The following is a 24,361-nucleotide window of genomic DNA, read 5'->3' on the forward strand; positions in this document are numbered from 1 at the left end:
ACTAGTAAGGGTTGCACGTAAACAGAACGTGCCAATTCGTCACTAGTACAGCCAAGCCACAACATTTACAATCTGAGTAAGACGTTTCACCAGTAATTATAACGAGCTTCATCAGGCGACAGCCAGATGGGTTTGGCATCAGATTTGCGGGTCCGGAGCACACCATTGACAGCTGTGGGGGAGGAGGGGGGTCTTGGGTGGGCGGGGATAAGACGATACACAACTCCATGTCCTGCTCGCAAACACCACTAAAATGTCTATAATCATTTTAAAATGATCAATTATGTTACGTTCAGTCGTCCATTTCTCAATCCGCTTGTCCAGGTGAGGGTCGCGGTGGAGGCGTGTTGAGAAGGGCGGTCCAGACTTCCCTTTCCCTGGCAACGGACTATAGCTCTTCCTGGGGAATTCCCAGGCGTTCCCCAATTGTTATGTTTAAGCATTAATTAATAGTTAAATAATGATAACGTTCTTAACATCTGGCTAACTGTTCACAGACATTGTTCATTTGTTCCAGAATGGGAGTGCAGTGCTGACAGGGTGGGGAAATTAGCTGGCCCAGCTTTGGCCCAGAGAGTGAATGTATGGATGAGTTAAATGATGACGTCACCCTGCTGCTCTATTTAAGAACGGGAGCAGGTGGAGGGCTTCACCATTCTGGCGAATTGCTCGATGAGGCTGGATGTAATTACCAGCGAAATGTCGTACTCAAAAACTGTAAAATGTTGTGGATTCACTCTTCAACACACCGGTGGGCTAAAGCAGTGAACTATTTGTCTTTTGTCAACGTGACACTTTTTTGCTGATTGGCCGTGTCGGGTGGTGGACTGTTACGAGACATTTATAAATAACGCGATCTACCCCAAAAACATTTATTATGAATAATATTGGTCGCGAAAGCCTACGTGTTAAACTGTATGTATGTTGAACTTCTTTTGCACCGTACGTAGCCAACCGTGCTGATCGGAGGTGTGGAGTAAAGTTCTCGGAGACGACGCATTCACTGAGGCGGATTGTAAATGGCAATGCGGTGTGCCACCACAACACGTGCCCGTCACCTGAATGAGATCGAGCAGCAGTGGCGGCAACCTCGGCAGACGCTTTTCCAGTGGCTCCACAGCATGAACTTCGGGCACTTTGAGCCCCGTGAACACCGGGTTCTTGTAGAAAAGCTCACGATGCCTGGGCATCAGATTTCCTGCATATGCAGAGATACAATTTCACTGTAACTGCTGCGAGGACAATGATGAGTGTGCGATTAGGTATGTAATGATTCATCAAGTTTGTTGATTAATAGCTATCCTTATGCTCACGATATATGAAATATGCATGAAAGTGTGGGCTTAAGAATCAATTACAGTATATTTGATTCACATGCATTGTCTGCCGTGTACCCACTGTAAACAAAAATGGATTTGTAAATCATCTAATGATCCTGGATCATGAAAATTCGTCAAATCGTGAATGGATGAGTCACATCTACACTAATGGTCATACATTTGAATTACCCTCGAAAACCTCAATGGATCTCAGGACTCATTTTCATGGGGTTCCTGCATGGGATGTCAGTTCATTGCATATCCTTACATGTTGCGGGAAACACGAGTGTGCGTGAAAAAAACCAACGAGCATGAGGAAGGAACAAAAAAGTCGGAATCCTACTTGCTGTACTGTCTCCAAAGCAATGTAGGAGTATATATATTCTTGGTTCTTTCGGTAAAGTCACGTAGAAAGGAAATAATACAATAATATAAATATATTATTTTATTTTAAAGTAACCTAGAAGGGAAATAATAAAATAATGTATCCCATTACTTTATTATTTCCCTTCTTATTTTACGTGACTTTACCGAAAGAACCAAGAATATGAATCCCTGCAGTCACGAAAGCTTTAAATCAAAATTAAATGTAAGAGTGTAAAACGAAATTCTGATGCGACTTCATCCTCTCCAATGTGCCTGCAATTGGCCATCTCCGGTCTTTCTCTTGCACCCTCACTCTGCCACTGCTTAATTTCTCATGCCCATCAGCTGTTCTACCCACTATTAAAATTCCCTCTCTCAGTTAATATGTTTATACTCTTGGTGGTCGCTAATCAGTAACCAACGTTGTGAGAACACAGGCCTGTTTTTAACTTCGGGGTCAGTGGCTTGAAACATGGTTCCTGTGTGACATGTAATCAAGCCGCGTTGCAGGCTCAAGACTTCCTGGCTCAAGACTTTTTAAATACTTTATATTAAGTTCACTTGCTTGCTTGCTTGTGCGCTTACGACCGTGCAAATCTTTCGGTCGTTTTTTAACCCACTTCCCGTGATCCAATCGAGCTGACATTTTGCACACAGACTCGTTGTGCGTGACAATTTATTTTCGTGAAAATTTTTTTTCAAAATTTTCCACTTTTTAGGGGGGAAAAAATGTCATATTTAATTTAAAATACCAATGTGATCAAAATGAAACTCTTACTCAAGAAAAACAGAAATGAATAATAAAATAAAACCGATGCCACGCATATAAAGAATTTATGGTGAAAAACTTTGTTTTTACGGGTTAATTTTTTTAATTTCCAACTGTGGCCACAGACTGGGAGGCGTGATCTTTAGGGTGCTCTCCTCGCAATTAAGAGCGCCTGCTTGTGGGACGTTCACAGTCGTCATTCTACGATGGAATTGGCCTCTGCCTTGGGAATACAGTATTCTACTGCACGGACCTCATGCTCGATATGAGCATACAAATACAAGTAATTAATCATGTAACCAACTCGACTTTGATTCCCCTTGCCTAACATGTTTTCCTTATTTTGGATTAATCGAAGTTAAAAGTCCATTTAAGTGTCCCCTGCTTAAATGAGTAATGCGACGGGGCTGAATATCATCAGGAGATGTAAGCCATAAGCCGGTTGTAAAAATCGCAGTCCAACCAATGTTGACTTTCTTATTTTATTGACCTTGTAGGGACGTTGGGCTGAGACCACTCTCAATAGATTGCAAGTCAAGTGCTAGGATACAGTGCCATACACCCAGATACTCGATATGGGCATTGGTGAATCACACAGAGATGACAGCTAGGATGTTTGTGAAACACCTACCTTCTGAGCAACAAAGTAATTCCTGTCGGAGGCTGACAGGGCATTTGCATAATTTAGTAGGAGAGCTGTTCTCTAGTATGTGCGAATTTTCTTCGGGTACTCAGGTTTCTCCCCCACAAACATAAAAAAATGAATTGGCCAAGTATCCCAAGCAAGCCTGTGATGGGAAAGTATTGAATAAAAAACTTTTTATTCGGATGTTTGATGAATAGCCCATGTATAAGTGTCCAGTAAAACGGCAGGTTTACATGTAGTTCATATAAACTCATAACCCTTGCTTCGAAACAAAGTTCTGGTTGGCAATGGCTCACAAATGTTTTGCATTTAACTTTCTTTGTATTTTTTTTTTATATTGAATGACAGTTTTACAATTTTAATTATAATTAGCTTTTCCAAAATAAAGTGATCCTGTGTTACAAGTGCAGGGTTGCAAAGTTAAAATCCTGATCAGGGGACAACTCAGACCATCAGTCCCTCCAGAGTCAATCAGCACTAAATTGTGGGAAGATAAAAGTAGTCCTCTACATCAGAATAAATACAACATTTTGAATCAACACCGTTTTAATAAAATAAAAAATAAAAAGTCATGTAAACACAATGTAAAATGATAATTGGTTCTTTACCCTTCTATCTGGCAACAAAACTGACACCTTTTTACAAGGAGTCATGTTTGCATAGACCGCAATACCTGCAGTCATAATACAAACAAAAGAACATAACTCTGATAATGTGCACTGTCCTTGAAGTTGATTGGTCCACACCCGAGACAGCTTTCCTTAGAGCCTAGTCTCATATGGGTTGGACCAGATGACGCCAAAAGGCGCACAACTCAAGGACAATGCACCATCAGAGTATGAGAGCTCGGGGCAAGCATCTACACCAGGGGTCTGCAACCTTTAAGACATAAAGAGCCACTTGGACCCGTTTCCGAAGGAAAAAATAAACTGGGAGCCGCAAAACCATTGCAACTATTAAAACAAATATAACACTGCATATATTGTTTCTTACCTTATTGCTATATACAGGATCGTGCAGTCAGCTGTCAATCTGAATAAAAAAAGGACTTTTTCACTTAACAATGTAAAATATATTTTTGCAAATTAATAGCTAAATTACCTGGTTAATGGGATTTTTGCTCCTGAACCTCAGTGCACAGTGTCTGCACATCAGGGCTGTAAGACGTCACCTTCATTTTCACACAGGCTTGCAAGCTGTCATCTGTGAGGCGTGATCGATGTTTGTTTTTAATATAGTTCATGTTGGAGAAGACCTGCTCACATACATATGTGGAGCTGAAGATCGACAGGACTCCAAATGCATACTTTTTCATGTTTATATAAGTGTTGGGGATGGCATTCCATGTTTCGAATACAAGTTTGTCCTGTTTGGGAAGGTTTTCAATATCACTCCATTTATGATTCTGAGCCAGAATGGCCTTCTGACGGGCAACATCCTCAAGAGTAGCGGTCAATCATTTGAACTTGGACACCCATATATCTTTGTCGGCTATATCGGCCAGTTCCATCTCAAGATCAGGTTGACTTACACCTGCAAATGCAGTCATATTCAATAGGGATGGATCGATCGCCAGGGGAGTGACAGGGAAGGATAATGTCGTTTTTTCCTCTCTGAACTCACAGAATCGTTTCCCAAACGAACTTTGCATTGTGGTGATTGCAGACTTGAAATATTCCAAATTTATCGTATCATGACTTTGTTTGAACTCTCTCAAAGAGGGAAAGTGAGACAGTGTACCTCTCTGTAAATCTTTGACAAACACTGTCAACTTGCGCTCGAATGCCAAAACCTCCTCCAGCATGTGCAGGGCTGTGCCTCCTTTCCCCTGAAGGGTTGCATTTAGCGTGTTTAGATGTGCTGTCATGTCTACCATAAAATGTAATTTTTCCAGCCACTCTGGCTGTTCCAGCTCAGCAAAGGTGAGCTCTTTGCTGCCCAGGAAGGTTTTTACTTCTTCCAAACATGTGACAAAGCAACCGCAACGTTATTGCCTGTCACCGGGCGGGCAGTGTGGAGCGGAGCGGCGACCTGTCAGCAGCGGCAACGCCAGAGCAGGTGTCACAGTGCGCCTCCTCCCCTCGCTAGCATCCGCCCCGGAGCCGCGGTCAAGGTTCAAAAGAGCCGCATGCGGCTCCGGAGCCGCAGGTTGCCGACCCCTGATCTACACTATGGGAACCTCATTTGCCAGTAAAAATATGATAATTGGTTCTTTACCCTTCTATCTGGCAACCAATCAACTTCAAGGACAGTGCACATTATCAGAGTTATGTTCTTTTGTTTGTATTATGACTGCAGGTATTGCGGTCTATGCAAACATGACTCCTTGTAAAAAGGTGTCAGTTTTGTTGCCAGATAGAAGGGTAAAGAACCAATTATCATATTTTTACTGGCAAATGAGGTTCCCATAGTGTAGACAATGTAAAATGTTTTACATCTCAACGTTTGACAAAATGAATTCACCTTGTGGGGATTTTCCTGTAAGCCATTGGAAGTGTGCTATTTGCCATGTAAAAGCAATCAGTGCTTCCATGCCACCTTAAGTGTGCGCTTGAAGCATTGTATTGTATGGTATTATTATCAATGCACCGAAAATACTGTGCAGTTGCACTGAAGATGGAATGTAGGTGGAGTGGGTTTCACGGAGGCATACACTTGGACTTGAAGGCAACACGTTTATTCTCACACCCCAACAGGGTAACTACATAAACGTACATGGGTTAACTAGACCACAACGGGGTAACTATATAACCGGGTCAGTCAGTAACACACTGCCTGACCCACGATGCCGAGCTTAAGACCAAAGACCAAGGACCGAGGATTGAAGAGACGTAGCACCGACGGATTGATTCCAGAAGACAGCCGCGATTGCTCTCGGGACTTCCCTTTTATGCTCCCGAGCGTGGCCTCGCTCTGCCTTCGGCCACGCCCCCTTCTGGATCTTACCAGAAGGTTCTCGACCGAGCATCACGTGTCCCTCAAGCCACCCTTTGGGCCCCCTCGCTACCCTGTCCCAGTCACGTGCCCTCTCGGGTTCACCCAGACTGTCACGTCCTTGCTTGCCCTCTCTCTGACCGTCACCAGAACTATGCCCTCTAGGGCCCGCTTCCATGCCAAGCCCACTCTGGTGCCAGAGAGAGGCTCAGGACGCTCAGTTCCACTCTGGTGACGGTAGCTGGTGCTAAGCGCCATTGCGACTCCATTTACGTCACTACATAGGTATAGCTGCACTAAAGTGTATTTTCATAAGTAGTTTTCTGCCAACCCATCATCAGCCTTTTTGGTGCTGACCTATTACAGTCTAAATCAATATGCATTAGTTAAATAGTCAAAGCATTATAAAAACAAATAAAATAAATCGTCGAATAAACACGTTTTAAATAACGTGCTGGATGATGTCAAAACACTTGTTTTTAATATTTCGATATATTTCTTTTATTTATTTAAATACATTTGAATCTGAACAATATATAATTGCACTCGTTTCGTAAATATTAATAGTTTTTTTCCCCACCTATTTCTGGTAATCTTTTACATTTTACAATGTAAATCAACTGTTCATGTTCGTTCCAGCTGTCATTTGCATTCAAGATCTTTCGTCTCAATACGGGCTCTCAATTGGTTGCATATCAACGCTTGTGCTTGACATTCCAGGGGAACGTGGATCCTTGGGAACAACGCTTCATTTGACATTGATAAACTTCAGTGCCCCTCGAATAGATAGAAAGTACCTGTAAATGGTCAATTTGGCTAAACAACACAGCACTGGATTTATAGCCGCCAGGTCAATGATACGATGATCCTTCTTGCAGGTTACTTGCGTAAGAACTACTGACCATATCTATCATGTTCAGACAATAGAATTTGTCTGCGCTGTTATAAAGGCCACAGTTTGCCCCATCTTGGGTTGCGCTTGATTTACAAGCCAACTGCCAGTCAGACTGACAAGGCGAAGCATCAGGTATCCTGAATGTTCACAGCATGGGGAGCAGTGCGTCAGTCAAACTTCCAGTGCTGGAACATAACCTGCTGCCACTAATGTCTATTCACACAATTCGTGTGCGCAAACATTTACAGTCAACTGTGAGCCTTTCAGCGTGAGGATATTTTTTTGGACTATTAATGGCCTGAATCTGATACAGTACCCAACTTTCAAGATGTAGCAGAAATACCAATAATACGTATTATTATTATTTAGCCAGGAATACTGGCTCGACCAGAGCTAGAAGTGTTCTGATACTTGCATTGACTTTGTGCTGTTCGTCTTTTGGCGCTCTCTGGTCTGACACTGCTGAGACGAGGCCATAAAGAAGGCTGTCTCTGGTGTAGGCCAATCAGTTTCAAGGACAATGTCCATATATTATCAGAGCACGTTTGTCTGCATGTTTTACCACAAGTACGTGTGGTTACTACAGACTTGATGCCTTGCAATAGGTGTTTGTTTGATGTTTGAACATCTCAGCACCTCCTGTTTCATTACAAGAAAGGGTAAAACATGTTCTAATTTTACTCAGGAAGTCACGCCGAGTCAAATTACTCTTTTTCAGGAGGGGTCTACCTTACATTTGTAAGACGTTGTGTTTACACAAGGGGGGTTGAAACCCGCAGCACCCGGGGAAAACCCGAACATGAGGGGGCAACACTCGATTTCCATACAGATGGAAACAGATGGAGATTGGTCAATTTGTTGTACTACCTTCTCAGGCTCCTCCTTGACACACGATGGGAAGGGAGTTTTCCAACTTTTGTGGGAATCCACCAACCCTCGCCTCCACCGTGCCGGATTACAGGCATGTCCCACCACCAACTGGCTAATCGACTGATACACGTCTAATTCAACGTGAAAAAATTAAACGCAGGCGGCATCAAGAAAATAAGTTACACAACAATTTTCAACTCAAGGGACTCACACTATTTCAATGAACAGTAAGCTCTGAATATATATTGTATTGACATGGTGGTCCAAGCTTGCGATACAGAAATTTGTGGTGGTGGTGGATCAGGCAGAGATCACCACGTGATGTCAGACTCCCAACCTGCTGTGACAGCACAACAACAATGCTGTTCCTGGACAGCCTGTGTATGATTTCAGTGAAACCCCCTAACAATCAAAGTGCTACTCAAGCGAATGTGGAGCACATTGTGCCTTCTCCATTGGTAGGTAGCCTTGAGCCTGTGATCCAAATGCCACATGTCTATGATGGGAAGCGAATCTGTCAATAGGTCTTTCAATTTAAACTACTTTTCTGTGCCATGAATGGTCTCTTCTCAGACTGTGCATCCCTCTCATTGCTAAATTCTCCATGACCTCTCCACTGCGGTCTACATCACCGACCACTCTATCATCCTTGACCACCTCGTAACACTACTGGCATCTCAGGGAAATTATTGAAGGTGAAGAGGTGCGCAAAAGCAGGTTGGACTGCTTTTAAACGATGTTTTATTTTTTAATTAAAAGCAATATATCAATGTTCCTAAATAAAACTGTTTTCATCGGTGTGTATTACCTGCTTTTGACATTCTGGATGAGAAAAGAGGACACGGACAAAGAAAATATATCATAACAACTCAAAATTGCGCAAATAAGCTTGGAGATTTTCATGCTGGAAATGACATTGACAGATAGGACAGCGAATATATAATTACATGCAACATTGACTTGAGAAAAGTGGGCTTGGAGAGGATGCTTCACTGAAAAAGACGGCTTATGGACGAGACCACTGATGGAATGATAGCTAAGAGGCGAAAATGCCAGAGATGACGACCACCACCACCACCGCCACCAGTGAGATGGAGGGATGAGTTTAGGTCACGTACAGGAGTGACACGTATTTTGGCACGTGGAGACTCTCAGGGATGGCAACGACCTGGGGAGACATTCACCCAGCAGTGAATTGATAATAGCTGATGATGATTGCATAATTAGTCTTTGGTTTCTCGCAGACATTGTAAAACGTCTGCTATTGTACTTTTGATAGGAACACGTGCGGTGCCCATTTGTCACCTACCGAAGCACTTCACGATCTGGTACAACTGGTCGATGTCAGAGTCACCCGGGAAAACTGGCTCCCCCGTCTGTATCTCCACAGCAACACAGCCAACAGCCCAAACATCCACTGCCCTATATCGCTCACACACACACGCACGCAAACATTAGTGGCGATTGTTTACATTCATTTAATCTTATATCCAAAAAACAGTGTTATGAGAAAAATATCATGACATGAAGCATCCTTTCGCAACTACTCAATTCAGGAGGGCATCAATTCGTGTCATAGATTGGCCTCGGACGACTACATTTCGTGGAGTCTTTTAAAAGGGAATATAGTAATCAACACTAGACGACGCTTCTTCATGCTCTGTGAAAAGAGTGGTTCGCCACATGTTAATAATCTGATGTTTATGAATTCGAGCTGAGCTCGGTCCTGGGAGCTGGGCTACGTTTAAGTATATGTAAAGACTTGTGTATTTAATGCAAAGATCTTTTGGCGATTGGCTTCAGAACTTAAAATTACTGTACACATGTGAATAGAAAATTGTAATTGTGGATGGTTGCCCCGATTCAATTCAGGATTTCAACACAGTGGGCTCAGTACCCTTTGAATTATGAGTTCATTTCGCCATGCAGCCACTTTCAATATCAATTTCCAAAACTTTCCTGAAGGCACTCCATACACAGAATAATATGACAAATAAACCCATTCACTGTAAAAAAAAGTCAATGGTCAAGAAGTGCCTTTCGTAGAGCAATTTTGTAAATATTTACAAGAGACCGCAGAGTGAATGTAAACAAGGTTTGGTCTGGACCATGCACGCCAGTTCACCTTTGTCTCCCAAATTGTCAAAGACAAGTGTCTCCATATTCTTCGTTCTTTGGGTAAAGTCACGTAGAAGGGAGATAATAAAATAATAAAAATAAAACAATTAAATTCTCACGACGTTTCGATTGCAGCACAAGCAATCATCATCAGGTGATGAAAACCACAGCAAGAAATTATTTTGAAAAAAGTGCCGGTTTTTTCTTAACGTTAGCACCACGAACAGCGACTAGCGGTGGTTCAGACGGATGAGTCAATCTATGCTCGGAACGGAGGAGGGGGGAGAGAAGGAGAATGGAATTCGGTCTGAAAGTCACCGTAAGCGTGAACACAATCAATCAAGACCCACAGAACCAAGAATATGAATCCCTGCAGTCACAACAGCTTTAAATCGAAAGTGTCTCCATCCTCAATGTAACATTCTGCAGTGCTCATCTATACCATTGGCCTTCAGCCAGTGGTGAAAATTCCACAGGACTTCCACCGTTGAATTCCGATTAAATGGTACTCGTTTATCGACCTTGGAGGGAAGATGGGCTGAGTGAACCGGTGACGAGGATTTGAATTTACAACCTTCCAATTGAGTCAAACAACAATCGTCGCGGTTCATGAGCAAGGAGAATGGCTATAACACCAACACGCAATCACACACAAACATATCACACGTGTCTTATTAAACACTTACCCAATATGAGATGCATACGGCACCCATCTCATTGTGTGTCGTAAGGTCTCCTGTTTGTCATAAAGACTGCTGGGCCAAGTGCTGTTAGCGAGCACCTATTAAGACTGGAATGGCACTTGAAGGGGTGCTGAGATGCTTCTTGGAACAAATACCCCTTTGTTTTCTCAGTACTGATGTTGACACTGCACCACTTAGTTTAAGCTGAGTCAATGAAGGGGAAGCCCATGAGGAATTCAAATAACAAATTCAGATATTGATTTAATCTTGATTTGAAGCTTTCGTGACTGCAGAAATCCATACTCTTTGGTTCTTTCGGTAAAGTTATACCTATGTGACTTTATCGAAAGAACAAAAGAGTTCAGATATTGATATTATTCTTGGCTGTGAATCAAACTCAGGTCACCGAGATCGCAGTACAGTTCATGAACCACTACACCACCACTGCCACAAAAATATTAAATTTTATTTCTATTATTACTTTTGTTAATTTTATTTTTATTTTTTTACCTACGTGACTTTACCAAATAAACCTAAGAGTATGAATCCTTGCAGTCACGAAAGCTTCAAATCTAGAGAAAGATCCCCCCATAGCCTTAAACTGATTGTTGGGACAGGTAATGTTAGTGAGCACCTATTGAAGCTGGCATGGTACACGAGGTAGTCTGGCCAGCCACAACATAAACTCCCTACGTCTCCTCAGTGCTGATGTGTTCCCACCACACCAGATACAGGCTGAGTCAACCTAGGTGAGGCCCACGACCAGTTCTGATATCACTCACCACTGATGTTAGCAACGGCTGTGAATTGACCTCGATCACGTTGCCGAGCTTGCATTGTAGTGAGATAACCACTATGCCACTGCTACCCACTATAAACAACATACAAACACACGTCCGAGTGCATCGCGGGGCTATCGAGGGGAGTCCTGTGGGTGGTGTCGTGATGCTCACCGGCCGTACTTGGTGTCTCCGACAAGCAGCTCCGGCGCGCGGTACCAGCGCGTGGCCACGTAGTCTGTGTAGGGCTCGCTCGAGCCCGCAAGCGCACGTGCAAACCCAAAGTCGCACAGCTTGACAATGCCTGAGCGCGACATGAGGATGTTCTCTGGCTTGATGTCACGGTGGATGATCTGATAGCATGGGAGGATGGAATGAGTGTCAAACAAACAGCATACGCACAGACATGAGGATTTTTTCTGGCTTGATGTCACGGTGGATGATCTGATGGCAAGGCAGGAGGATGGCATGAGTGTTCAATAAACAGCATACACACAGAGAGGCAGATAAAGAGGAAGACAGAGAGAAAAGGCACGCTACACACAGGTAGGCAGACAGACAAAGAGGCAGACAGACAGAAAGACACAGAGAAAGGGAGACAAGCAAACATACAAAGAGGTAAACGGAGCCGGTAGACAGATATACAGGCAGCTTGAGACAACAGTACATATAAACACTGATACAGAGGGGAAAAATATGAAGGAAATTGATAAATTGATGACGAGTGAGCCACTATGTGCCAGTATCATCGTGAAAATACCAAATATGTACATTTAAAAGGGTATACATTTTGGCTTTTAATTATTGGCCAGGTTTTCTAATGTTTCTGTAATCAATAATGGAGAAAATTGTCAAAATTATGCATTTCAACCATTTCATCACGGTGTGAACATATCCCAAGTGTCTCCATGCTTGCACGAGCATGAGGCAGTGTTCATCCCCACTGGAGTCCCATGGGGTGAGCAGTCCTGGGGAACCGTGCTTCGCCCACCTGATTGTCTACCTTTTGTTGAAGTATCGGTGCACGACCTTGTTGCTATTGCAGGAAGGGAGCTGCCTATTTCTGTAGTAATATCAATCACACACCTTTACACACACAGCCGCTGACAGCACGCCTCACAAACATCCCACACAGGCAAAGATCCCCGCATAACTTACACGGGCTGTTAAAGAAAGTGGTGTTAGGGAGCACCTATCAAGGCTGGCACGACAGCACCACAAAGGCTCGCAGGCAGGATGTTACGGGACAGACCCAGGTGTAATGGGTTGACTGACTGGCAGATGTACCACCTGGGCTCCCTACAAAGACAAATATCCCCCATATAGCCTTAACAGACGTTTGGGGCAGGCACTGTTGAGTACCTATGAGTACCAGCATGTCACACGAGGGGGTGGGTGGCCAGCCCCACGCCCGGCCGCCTTTGTCTCCTGAGTGGCGATGTTTACACATCGCACCAGGTACTCATTTAAAGCTGAGTCGATCTAGGGGGTGCCCAGGACCAGTTAAGAAAATCGTTACTGGTGTTGGCCATGAGCAAGAATTTAACTCGTGTCTCTGGTTTCGTAGCGAAGCGCATTAACCGCTGCGCCACCACTCCCCCACACAAAGAAACAAATATCCCCTGTATAGCCTTAACCGACTATTGGGGCAAGTGCTGTTAGTGAGCAACAACACACACACGCGCACATGCTCGCACACACACACACGTACTCACGTTGTGCGAGTGGCAGAAGCCCACGGCACGCAGCACCTGCAGCAGGCATGGGCGCACGCGGGCAGTGGGCAGGCCGCGCGGGTAGCGCTCCAACTCGTCCAGCACCGTGTGGTCCACAAACTCAAACACCAGGTAGAGGCGGCGCTTGCGGCGGAAAACCTCCAGCAGGTTCACCAGGTTCTCGTGGCGCAGTTGCTGCGCACCCGATCAGTCACCCAGTCGAAGAGCAAATCCATCACTTAACCACGAGTAAATTACACAGCAAATCAAACAATGAATCAAACAACAAATTCAAAGACATCCAATCAACCACTGGGATGTCGCGGTGGCGAGATGTTAGCTCCCTTGCCTGGTATACAGGAGAGCCGGGGTTCGATCCCGACCCTAACGCCTGCTATATATTAGGAGTTTGATTGTTCTCCCTGTGGTCGCGTGGGTTTTCCCTCCACATTTCGAAACATGCGTTTTGAGTATTTGGCTGCTATGAATTTCCACATGATAAGCCACTTCGTCGAGCTATCATTTGCCACCAGTTCACTTCTGAAAAAGGGCTATATAGCTCAGTCTTACCTGGTAAATTAGTTTTATTAAATAAACTCATTCATCTAGAATGCTAATGACGATTTAAACGATGCCAACCTTTGCACACTGACCATCATTGGTAACGTGCATCTCAGCACGTCGCCTTTGTTTTTGCCAACGGAATCTCACCTTGAGCATCTTGATCTCTCGTGCGGCGATCTTGCGCACGGATTTATGGTCCTCGCTGTCCAGGAACTTCTTGATGGCTACGAGTTGGCCCGTGTCGCGGTGGCGGCACTTGAGCACGATACCGTAGCTGCCTTCGCCAACCAGGCCCAAGTTCTCGTACTTCTCCATGGCAGCTGCACGTGACAACATACACGTATATGGTTTACTATTTTGTTTAACGCGTGGGCTTTCTCCGACCAATATTATCCATTATTTAAAAAATTTTGGGGTTATATCGCGCAAATATAAATGTGTCGTTAACCCATCACCATCCCACACAGGCAATTAGTAAGGTTTGTCACGTAAATAAAAACGTGCCAGTTAGTTGCTACTTCAGCATACCAGTTTGTTGGAGAGTCAACGCACAACATTTAAAATTTGAGTATGAGCTTTATCAGGTGATTTGCCAGAATTGATGAAGCTGATTGTTTTAATATTGTTTTAAATTGTATCCTCAAATGTTCCACTCAAAATTAAGGAACAATTGTGAGCAGCCATTATTTGTAAAGACAAACAGAAATGGACTAGAGAGTATTCTTGGCTGCTGCCTTATCTATTGAGACTTTTAATGGCTCTTGAATGAGTAATGCTTGCTCTTGTCTGTTCCAAATATTTCAGTGACTTATACGCCACCCACAAAATCAATGACCAGAATATGTTTTTTTTTTATTATATGTCTCCCAGCTAAACTATGGGCCTCACGTATTAACGAGTGCAAAGTCATTTGTGCTACTTTGGTAGGAAGAGAGGTTAAGCAAACTATATTTTCACGTACACACTGCTGGCTTTTGTTACTTCTTGAGATGATTTGAATGACAAGTACAAGTACATTTGAAATTGCAAATACATGAGTGGGTAAAGCCTCAACATTTGTTTTCTTATATTTATTTTTATTGAGGCAATGTGCGGGCCTGTTACATCAGATGCACGTACACACTATCAACATAAGCCAAGCCAGTTATGAAAAACGGGGGATAGAAAGATGGGAAACAGGATTGCCAGTAAAGCCTCCATTTAATGTATTGCATTCTGTGCACGAAAAGTTATTTTTTAATGATGATGTTCTGTCAGCAGTCTACCAAGTTCACAAAACACACACCCCCCCCCATTCCATCCATGCAATTGAAAACAGTTGTGCCTGTTCAAGGAGTCATATAGTTGTCAAAATGTAAACCAAAATGTAAAACAGACTTATGATCCGTTTTTACAGAGGAGAGAGGTCAACATTAGTGTTGGGAGGGTATTTGAGCCTAAAAAAGCTTCACTTTAACAAAAGACCTGGAAAATAAGATTAAGGCCGGATCATGGTCCCATGAGGCCCCTGGGCACATGTCTTTTGGAGCCCCCCCCCCCCCCCCGCTTTCCTATATTGGTGTCTTTCTTGCCTTCCTCCTCGCAAAATCATCCACTAGATCGTCAAAATCTAGCTGTCTGACAAGGTCTGACTCTATTGACATAAGTTACAATGAGCTGAGACGTGTTTGGCACATGCTACTCCGAAGCTCATTTTTTATTCTGCCACTCACCCTGGCAGTTTGTCACTGGCAAAATTAGAAAAATCTGAAGTGCCACGAAAACATTGGGGAACACTGACTGCAGATTAAGTGCCTGCAATGTCTCAAAAACTTTAGTTGGGCCCTTCTCACCCTCAGAGTCAGACATGAAAGACTTGAATTGGATGAGTTCGTTGGCAAAGTTCATGTCCAGGTCTGATGGATATGCAGCGGAGAGTGCATTTACCTTTTCCACTATGACATCACTGTTAGACACCTGGTTTGACATAAACAGAACTCCAAAGAGACTGGTCAAATGCTTGTAAGCGTCCAAGCGATGTTCAAGGCATGCCACTAGCTTATCAATGACCACATAAAATGTTTCTATTTTTAACTTCTCCCTCCCCTCAAGTGTCACACCTGGCTCTGAGCTCTCATCTGCAAATGTTTTGCGTTTCCTCTTTCGCTGAAGATCGTGCTCATATGACTGAGAGACACCTGTCACGTTTAAGGCTGCCCTTTCAAAAGCCTCAAACTGGTCTCGCTGTCCCGCCACAAAATCCCTCTACGAAGACAAAAGCTGTGCTGCTACAGAGATGTCAATGTCACTTTTCTGTAGGTGCATGCTTGTAGCGTGGAACCGGTCAAGTATGACACCTCAGAAATGTGCCATGAACACCATCTCTAAGTTGTCCTATTCAGCACATAGTCCAGCGGTCTCAATTCGAGTATCTCTTTTCTCATTACCATCATTGCACATACCACCGAAGGCCTCTCTAATGTGGGTGTAATTTCTCCACAGTGCCTTGGTTGACTCTGCCCGAGCACTCCACCGAGTACTGGACAACGATTTTAATTTCAGTCTGACGTCTGTCTTCCGAAAGACTTTCTCCCATCTGTGTGTGAATGAAGAGCAAAATGTGTACAGTGAATGCATCATTCTTGATTTGAAGCTTTCGTGACTGCAGGAATCCATACTCTTTGGTTCTTTCGGTAAAGTCACATAGGTATAAAACAAAATATATCACGACGTTCCGATCGCAACACAAGCGGTCATCCTCAGGCGGAAAAAAATATAATCCAGCAGTGGAACTGCTGAACCAGCGAAAGAGCAATTACAACAAGAGGTTATATATGTGGTGATGGGCAAGCAAGCGGGGTCTGAGCTGAAATGGAATTCCATCCACGGACCCAAGCACGTCAGTTGTGTTCATGGGGGAGATTAGGGAGAGAGGGATTAGGGAGGGAGATTAGCATAAATGAGCTTCCGTCGCCGCATAAGAGTATCATGCCCGCATATGCCCACAACAGCAGTGTTAATGAGAGATTAGCACCATCAAAGTGCAATCCAAAGGATCCAAAGGACATGTGCAGAATGAACTGACTTATTGGTGAATATTGTATCATGTCACAGCATATTGTAGCGTGCCAGCCAGTGGCTTAGTTGTACAGAAGCACTGTACTCTCCGAGAGGCTCTCGTTTTAAGCATGCACTGTATGTACCAAGAGGCCCCCAGGTATTACGCTCGATGTATGCACCGAGGGGCCTGGGGGCCCTAGTGGTCAGCTCACGCTTTAAGCGCCGAGAGGCCTCAGATTGTAAGCGCTGCGGGGTCCGGGGGTCCGAGTGGTCAGCTCTTGGGCCAGGCACCGCACGCGGCTAAAGGTTTGAAGGCTCCCTGCCAGTCCGAGGCCCCGGGGCACTGGCCTCACTGGCCTGGTCCATAATCCAGCCTTGAATAAGATTATTGCCAGTGATGTGGAGGATGCAAAGCATTTTCGTTGATATTGTCAACCTGGTCCCAAGACCATGAAAATAAATGGTGGCAACTATAACTATAGACGGCCACAATACAGTTCTTCTGGGACTGCTGATGATTTTTTGTTTTATAATGCGCAAATGCCGAGTGCCATTTGTACACAGTTTTGTTTGTTGAAACTCATAGTTTTTGGGCCAGCACTATTTTTCTGAAGTGATGGGATTTCTCGTCATTAAAACAGAATTAACTACTGTATAGTGAAATGGATAATAAATTAATTGATGAACAAAGCCACTCATAGCCGAGTGTGCAGCTTGCACAAGTAACCAGCAACTCTGTTTTCCTGTGGACGCGCTCGATTAATCCCTGGCATTAGGTTCCCTGGCTCTTGATTAGTAAATTCATGCTCCGCTAATCTCTCTGTCAGCCTGCGGTGCCCTATTTTGTCATGGCGACTGTGCCGGCTGCTGTGTAAACAAAGGGCACAAGCACATTAGCAGGTCATGGTCCACCCTAAAACGCATCCACTGCACAAACCATGGCAGATGAAGATGCCTGATGTACAAATGGAAACTTGAAAGCTCTCCAGTGTGGAACTGTGGTCATCCAGAACAGACCGTACAGCATATAACGACGCAATGCCCGATCCACAAATACGAAGGAGACATGACGGTGATGCATTCCACTACTCCTGACGTGGTTATCTGGCATGATCCACCTGAATGTGAAATTGTAGTTGTTGCTGTGCATCTACATCAGCCATAAGGAAGAAGAAGGTCCACCTACAACCAACTCAATTTCTCGCGCGACGTGCCAATTGACCTGCAAGAGACTTAGGATTGAGTATGCAGCTTTTTCTCAACACTGTTTCCAATGCTTTTGCAAAGACTGCAATGCATATGTAATGATGACTTGGATGCACTTGTCTTGGGATGGTTTCTTTATGAAGGAGCCACGCGCTTACACTCAAACAGGCGGACACCCCACTGCAACAGCCCCGAGTCTCCCGCGCATCTCCCTTATATACGGCCGGAGGCCACGCCCCCATTCCCGAACCTTCTCGCTGGTTCTAGACGCTCGCTCTACCAGCAGACTCTCTCGTCCTCTTCCGTTACCTGGCCACGCTCCTATTCTCGATTATTCCCGTAACCCCCAGTGCATTCGCACTGCAGGCTGACTCCCCTGTCATTACCTCCCGTGGCCACTGGTCTATTAGCACTGCAGGCTGACTCCCCGTCATTACCTCCCGTGGCTACTAGTCCATTAGCACTGCAGGCTGACTCCCCTGTCATTACCTCCCATTGCCACTAGTCCACTCACACCGTAGGTTGACTCCCCTTTCCATACTTCCCGTGGCCACGAGTCCATTAGCACTGCAGGCAGACTCCCGTGGCCACTAGTCCATTCATACTGCAGGCTGACTCCCCTGTCATTACCTCCCCGTGGCCACTAGTCCACTCGCACCGTAGGTTGACTCTACGATCATTACACATATACTATACCTCTGGCTAAATTGTTTTGGACACGTGGATATGGTAAAGAACGGAGAAAGAATGTGGACAGTACCTGAGTGACACTGTGGTTGGAATGCGTATTCCGGCATCAAAATGTTGCAAGAAAGCATGTAAATGAATTACAATCCCATTCAAATGATTTGTCACGATTCAGGATAATCTACGTTTGTCTCTGCAGCTCCGTTTATCTAATTGTAGCTCCGTTTGTCTCACTCTATCTCCGCTTGTCTCTCTGTTTGTCTCTCTGCAGCTCTGTACGTCTCTGTCTCCATGTCTCTTGTATCGCCACTTGACTTGCTGCAGCTCTGGCTCTCTATGTATGCATGTTGAACTTATTTTGCACCGTACGTAGCCAACCGTGCTAATCTGAGGTACGGGGAAAGGACAACAAACTAAACACAACAACGACTTCTAACGAAATGAATTTTCAATGTTGATTTAAAAGTGGCATCCTATACCACCATCTCTCTCATCTCTCTCACAACACACAGATGTGTTTGAAGCGATTTAAACACGTCTTTCTCACTTGGTTACAAGGTTCCTTGGGAGAGAATGGGTTTTTTTTAAAGAGTGGCCACATCTTTGACGCTTGCCACTCATTAAAAATATAACGTGAGGAATTAGCCTGTCCAGGTAGAGATTTAAAAAATCCCCAGCAAAAGCACGGACTTGAGGATCGTCGCACCTGCGGATTATAGGCATTGCCACAAACCATGGGACTCTAAGATTATTGGAGCATGGATGATTGGAGTTCTAATGTAGTTTAAAAACAGGGCGAAACAAAATAATAGTTAAGGATGCATGATCTTGCACTGAATTACTTCCCAAACGACAATATTTTTCATAAGATGTGTGCTTTATCACAGAGCTGCAAAAGCCAAACCAAGATATACAGTATTTAGGATGCAGCATGAACACCAGCATACAATCGTAAAAGAGGAAAACTGTGGTAAACAATACGAAATTACGAGGATAAACTTCCCAAGATGGCATGTCCAACTACTGTTGCATCTTATGTAAATAAGGAACTAAAAGCTGCGTACACAATTTTTCCAGATGCTGCTGCATTGGCAGTTTTGCATAAGCACAATTAATAAACAATAAAATTATCACATTGGTCTACAACGCTGTGGCCTTAAAAGAAAAAAAGATAATAGGAAATGTGTTTGGCAACAGCCCTTCTTCATAGCACATACATCTTTATTTTTTACATAGCATGCATGTTGTCAGTGGTGCGTACACAGAAATTCTGCTCTAAAGACGATCCATATCCAAAAACATTACTGGTGCACAATACATATTTTACTATTATACCGTAAGGCAGAATTAAAGCCAAGGTGATGACTTTGTTGGGGTTGTTGCCCATGATAATGTGCGTTCCTACTTACCTGAGCGGAACTCTTCTGATAACCCCCAGTTTACGCAGTATTTTAATGAGACTTGACAATGAATCCACTTGCATTAGATCATTGCACTTTGATGTTTCTCTTACAGTAGTACCTTACTGCTAACCTCGCTAAAATTCGTCTTTAGGCCTTGTTTTAAGTATGTTGAACTTCTTCCGCACCGTACGTAGCCAATCGTGATAATCGGGTGGCGTCATGTACAGAACGTGCACATATCAACGTGCAATTAATGGAACATTAACCACACCTCCTCTTTGTAACAACCCTGACACAAAATAAACCACCAATGAGTTTAGTAAACTCCTGTGAACTGGTGTGCGGCTTCAAGTTCCCAGCAGAGTGTGAGACAAGAAATCAGATGCCGTGGGTAATAAGGGAGCCTTGAATGCCCCGTGCACAGTCACCCTACTCCCACTCGAGGAAAGTAAATGTGGTTTAGTTTAAATAAAATGCGAAGATCATCTCTCTGGCAAATGCTCTCTTAACCTTTGCTGGTGGTGGTGCATGTTGTGCGCGTGAGTGTGTCTGGGCAAGCACAGGCATGCTTGGCCACATGCCTTCAACTTAATGGATCCATGGCGTAAATGAAAAAATACTAAAAGTATTTAAAGAACAAAGAAATTCGCGAGGATAAACCCGCCGATGTTTGCTCATGATTGTAATGAAAATATGTAGCAACTGGGTATGGCATACTGGGCAGTATACTGGCCGCTGAGCCATTTTGCATATCATCGTTAATGTGACTCCAGCTGCTGCCCTGTAACTTTGTGAGCTTGTTTCATGATTTATAGAGGATTCAAAGGCGACTAGTTGTCTCAAGAGACGAATACTGTGCCTATGAAAGCACACTAAGCAGTTTCTGGGTTCAAATCTGTGAGTTGCTCACCATTAGACAAGGTTCACAAGTGTAGCAAGTTGGTCTCAACTAATTCCCCGACGACTAGACAAACTAAAAATCCCATCACAGAACTTCAGTGTTCATATTATTTCATGTACGAGGTACATACTACAGTATATTGCCAATTGAATATTCAGCACACCACATCTTAAAGAATATGAATGAGCCCATCTATTGCTGATTCAGGACGACCTATGGAAGTATGATTTCAGGTAAAAATGGCACAGGTGAAAATGGTACAGGTAAAAATAGCACGGGAAAAATGGAACTGAAAAAAATGGTTCGGGAAAAATGGCACTGTTAAAATGGAACAGGAAAAAATGGTATGGGAAAAATGGTACCGGAAAAACGGCACTAGTGAAAATAGTACAGGTAAAAATAGCAAAATAAAAATGGTTCAGAAAAAATGGCACGGTAGAAATGGTACGGTAAAAATGACAAAAGGAAAAAAATGGCAGAGGAAAAATGGCACGGTAAAAATGGTACAGGAAAAAATTGCACCGTAATAATGACACAAGTGAAAACTAGGAAAAAATACCACAATGAACCGGGCCTATATTAACAGTTATAAGTACTATACGAACAGTTGTCAGTACCGTGCTAACAGCTAGATGCACCGTACTAACAGTTATATACACATCTGAATAAAAGAGATGATAAACCCTAACCGTCGATGATTTTTTTTTATGCCACTTTTTTCCTGGTTTTCACTTGTGCCATTTTTACCGGCCACCATGGAAGTACGGTAACCACCGAGGGAGTTCACTGGTGTCAATGTCTTGGGCCCTACCCTGACATGATGACTATAGGAGTGCCAGAAGAAAATGTTCTCACCTCATCACATGTTGAGAAAAATCAAATCAATGCATTTGCCTCGGCTCAAATTAGGAATAGGATTATTCATATCCACTGGTGTCCTTCAACTAGGAGTGGTGACATTTACATGTTTCCATGGCGGGAGCCAGTCCCTCCATATGATTACTACACTCGACTTGATGATATGCTCAGTCAACCACCAACAAAAATGTTAACTCGCAATCTTAGAACTGAGTCGAGCACTATAAGCAGACCAGTGGCGTGAGCTTGTTTAAATGTGAGGTATCCAAAAATGCAGGGGTGGGAAGCGCAACGCAGTTAATATTTAACAAACGTAAAAGACGTGTGAAATGCTGCACATAATGAGAAATTACAGGATCTGCTTTTGTCTTATCTCGATTCTGCTCGAGCTCTCACACCCTATGTATATGGAAATAGGTTGTGATGCCCATCACTTAATTGACGATTAGAATGTAGCACCCCCCACTCCAGCTCTCCCCAATGGTCTGAGGCTGACGACTGTATTAGCACAGTGCCACCAGCCACATGTTTCCCCAGTGTTTAAATGCCACATCAGGTATTAATTTGAAGCCTAGTTAAGCTATGGGAGGCCCAGTAACAGTTCCAATATCGATCGCCACTGATTTTAGCTGTGACTGGGACACTGACCCCGAATCACTTGGTTTTTAGCGCAGCGCACTAACCACTACACCACCGCTCCCCCTAATGCGGTGGCAAGTGTCCATACACATATACTTACAATACTAATTTTAAAAAAAAATTCTGCACAATATTCCCGTTACCCCATTACCAAAGAACACAAATGTTTTTTGACACGTCTGCAAACATGGCACTTATTTTATGAGTTCATTAAAGCGCCTCCACGCAACGTTTATGAGATGCAGTAACATTTTATTTGTAAAGTATAAACCGTAAAACCTTAAAAAAACTGGAATGGGTTGTGATACCACAGGCTGGCAACCGCTTGTTTTGGCAAGCAATACATATGTTTTTCTTGGTTCTTTCGGTAAAGTCACGTAGAAGGGAAGTAATAAAATAAAAAAAAACATAATCAAATAATTCTCACGGCGTTTCGGCCACAACGCAAGCAGCCGTCCTCAGGTGAAGACCAGGTCTGTCGGGAAGACAGCGTCTGAATGAAACACCACCACGCTTGGAGCGTATATTTAAGCTGGGTTGGAAGGGGGGAAGGGCGCCTTGACAAAATAATTAGCATATCAAGAGAAATTTAACATATTTATGGGAAATGCAGGTATGTGATTAGTACTACTTGTGAAATGCGTAGGAGGTGGGCGGGGGGTTTCAAAGTCATATTATGCCCGTGCATTATGCAGGGTTAGCAGCATCAAAGGGAGGGGATAGGGGTAGCATTAATAAAGGGAAGGAATGTTCATCTTCTTGGTTATTTCGGTAAAGTCACGTAGAAGGGAAGTAATAAAATAATAGCAGCCGTCCTCAAGTGAAAAACAGGTCTGTCAACAGTCTGTCAACATACCTGTTCTTCACCTGAGGACGGCTGCTTGCGTTGTGGCCGAAACGTCGTGAGAATTATTTTATTGTTTTATTTTTATTATTTTGTTACTTCCCTTCTACGTGACTTTACCGAAAGAACCAAGAAGATGAATCGCTGCAGTCACGAAAGCTTTAAATCGGAAGGAATGTTAATAGTATGTAGCTGCTGTGGTTGTCCCACCTGATGACGGACGCTTGTGTTGCGCCCGAAACGTCGTGATTTAATTTATTTTATTTTATACCTATGTTTAATTACATTTACCCATAACTAAAACATATAATTAACACTTAATAACACTTACATATTTACTTTTATACAATTAAATAACACTTAAAAAATAGCAAAGTACAGTTTAATCCAAGTCTCTTACCATGACCACACAGCAAAGGTGGAAGGATGATTCTTAAACTCACAAAAAGGAGGCTAATTCTCATGTCCTTCAAAAGTGTAAATAGTACTTCGAGATAAGCACACTCGAGAGGACAATGCACAAAGGTTGATGTAGACCCATAAATAAAATAATTTCTTGTACTGCCATCTCCTGGCCAGCCTGCAGCACACCGGGTTTAGGAATTTTCACAAACCTACACGGTCCACACAAACATGTGTATCTTATCATGGGATCTCCTTTGCCAGTACAAAAATATGATGATAGGTTTTTCCCCTTTATTCTGTTTGCATTCTGACCACAAGCATTGTGGTTAATGCAGACATGATTCCTTGTAAAAGGGTTAAGTTTGGTGTTTTAACATCTTAACACCTGTTTTGTTGCCAGAAAAAGGGGAAAACCCTATTATCAAGTATCTTATCTTACCGTAATTAACATAGCGCCTAAGGTGAAAAAAATAGATTAGAGGAAGTAATGAGCGAACCTGTCATGTGTCAATTAAGTAAAAGCAAAACTGATGAGAGCAAATGATGATGAATTGATTGGATGGATGGGGAATGCGTGATAGCCATAGAGAGAGATTATGAATAAGTGGTAGCCATGGAGAGAGATTGTGAATGAGTGAGTTTTGAGTAATGAGCGGAAGCTAGTGAGCGAAAATGACTGCGTAACGTGGAGAGGAAGTTTGTTAAAGTGAAGGGGGGCGAG

At 43.5% G+C, this 24,361-nt stretch overlaps 1 protein-coding gene across 1 annotated transcript in view; it reads right to left on the reverse strand.

The window, feature by feature from the left end:
* LOC144938024 (uncharacterized) overlaps positions 1-24,361 on the reverse strand; it is a 52,861-nt gene that overhangs the window by 22,185 nt on the left and 6,315 nt on the right. The window contains exons 2-6 of the mRNA XM_078865720.1: positions 13,806-13,978; positions 13,095-13,289; positions 11,554-11,732; positions 9,109-9,221; positions 1,059-1,198 (exon numbers count right to left, since the gene is read on the reverse strand). Of these exons, the coding sequence (XP_078721846.1) occupies positions 1,059-1,198; positions 9,109-9,221; positions 11,554-11,732; positions 13,095-13,289; positions 13,806-13,973 (795 nt within the window). The 5' untranslated portion in view covers positions 13,974-13,978. The remainder of the gene's footprint in view (positions 1-1,058; positions 1,199-9,108; positions 9,222-11,553; positions 11,733-13,094; positions 13,290-13,805; positions 13,979-24,361) is intronic.

The sequence above is a fragment of the Lampetra fluviatilis genome, chromosome 20 (assembly GCF_964198595.1).
Source record: "Lampetra fluviatilis chromosome 20, kcLamFluv1.1, whole genome shotgun sequence".
NCBI classification, from domain to species: Eukaryota; Metazoa; Chordata; class Hyperoartia; order Petromyzontiformes; family Petromyzontidae; genus Lampetra; species Lampetra fluviatilis.